At 41.3% G+C, this 1560-nt stretch overlaps 1 protein-coding gene across 1 annotated transcript in view; it reads right to left on the bottom strand.

The window, feature by feature from the left end:
* Positions 1 to 6: 6 nt before the first annotated feature.
* Positions 7 to 1560, bottom strand: part of LOC106883971 (deacetylase EF_0837) — a 240170-nt gene continuing 238616 nt past the window's right edge. The window contains exon 6 of the mRNA XM_052977063.1: positions 7 to 1008. Coding sequence (XP_052833023.1) covers positions 377 to 1008 — 632 coding nt within the window. The 3' untranslated portion in view covers positions 7 to 376. The remainder of the gene's footprint in view (positions 1009 to 1560) is intronic.

The raw sequence follows: 1560 nt of genomic DNA, 5'->3' as shown, positions 1-1560 counted from the left end.
CAGATCGTTGATGTTGGTTGTGCGCTCCACTGTTGTTATTTGTTTGCTGTTATTTTGCGCATTTATGTGTAAAGATGAGTTGTGTTTTGCAGGGTGGCTTTATTTTTACCCTGAACTTAGAAATGGAGAAAGACATAGTGCTAGATATTTTTTAAAAAGCCATTTGGGGTTAGAAATAATGTGGGAAAACGTGAAATTCTTTGAGCAGGCATGTGTCTTATGCGAAATCTGTGATAAGCCCAATTGAAGCTGATGACCTGGAGTCGCCTTTTATATATATATATATATATGTGTATACATACATACATACATACATACATATATACATAGACAGAGTGAGAGAGACAATAACAATGCAATAATCGCAAGTGATAAACTAAAAATGGGGTTTTTCTTTGTCCTTTATGACAAGCTCGTTCCATCCAGCTGACAGCAATTTAGCCTTCTCAATATTTGGCCAGACATCGGGAGTTCGAACCTCGTATAGTTTTCCTGCCCTGAAAACCGCCACCGGAATGATTCTCTGTCGGATGCGTCTCTGTTGTCCATAGCTGTCTTCCATGGTTACATCACACTCTTCGATTCTCAGCACAGTCACATCAGCCTCTCGCCCAATCGCTAACTTCCCAATATCTTCCGATTTCTGAATGGCACGAGCTGGAGTTTCAGTAACAGCCTTTACAATATCGGCTATACTCATACCCAGGTGAAGAAACTTGGACATAACAGTGACCAAATCATAAGCAGGTCCGTCAGTGTTTCCGCTGTGGAGGTCGGTGCTTATAATGTCGGGCCAAAAACCGTTCTGGGCGCATATTTCAGCTACAGTCCAAGTAAACGAACCTTCTCCGTGACCAACATCAAAGAATACGCCACGTTTCCTGGCATCCCACAGCGTAGAATGAATGTTGCCAGATTTTTCATCAATGATGGTACTGGGTAGACCGTGATAGGTGTGCGTGTAAATATCTCCGCAACGTAAATCCCCGGGGCAGCTGAGTTTGTTATCTGAAAAATAAATAAAGATAATCAGTAACATCGTTCGCTTATCACAAAGATTTTGCAGGATAATTAATAATGACAGAAGCAGTATTAATACCAAAAGGTAATATTTATCCCGCTTAAAAGTGGATGATGCATTAGAATACATGATGCTGTGTTATTTGCCATGAGAGAACCTCGCTTATGAACTTGTGGGGCAAATAATTACTGGTACTTATATCGCTAGTGGGAGATAACTGCCCGCTACAGCCGCTGGCCTTGGCTTTGTCAACAGCAGACATCCGTGGCTTGAGGTAGCAGTAATTCCACCGTCTGCGATATACTTAAAACCTCAGTGTCTATTCTGGCACGGGTGTGGCAAATAGTGACAGAGATTTAAAAAAAAATTATTATTAAGTAACTTGCTTACCAACCACATGGTTCCAGGTTCATTCCCACTGCGTGGAACCTTGGGCAAGTGTCTTCTACTATAGCCTCGGGCCTACCAAAGCCTTGTGAGTGGATTTGGTAGAAGGAAACTGAAAGAAGCCCGTTGTATATATATATATATATATATAT

This window comes from Octopus bimaculoides, chromosome 26, assembly GCF_001194135.2.
Source record: "Octopus bimaculoides isolate UCB-OBI-ISO-001 chromosome 26, ASM119413v2, whole genome shotgun sequence".
NCBI lineage: Eukaryota > Metazoa > Mollusca > Cephalopoda > Octopoda > Octopodidae > Octopus > Octopus bimaculoides.
Note: the sequence above shows the minus strand (reverse complement) of the source record. Positions and strands in the feature narration are given on the sequence as shown.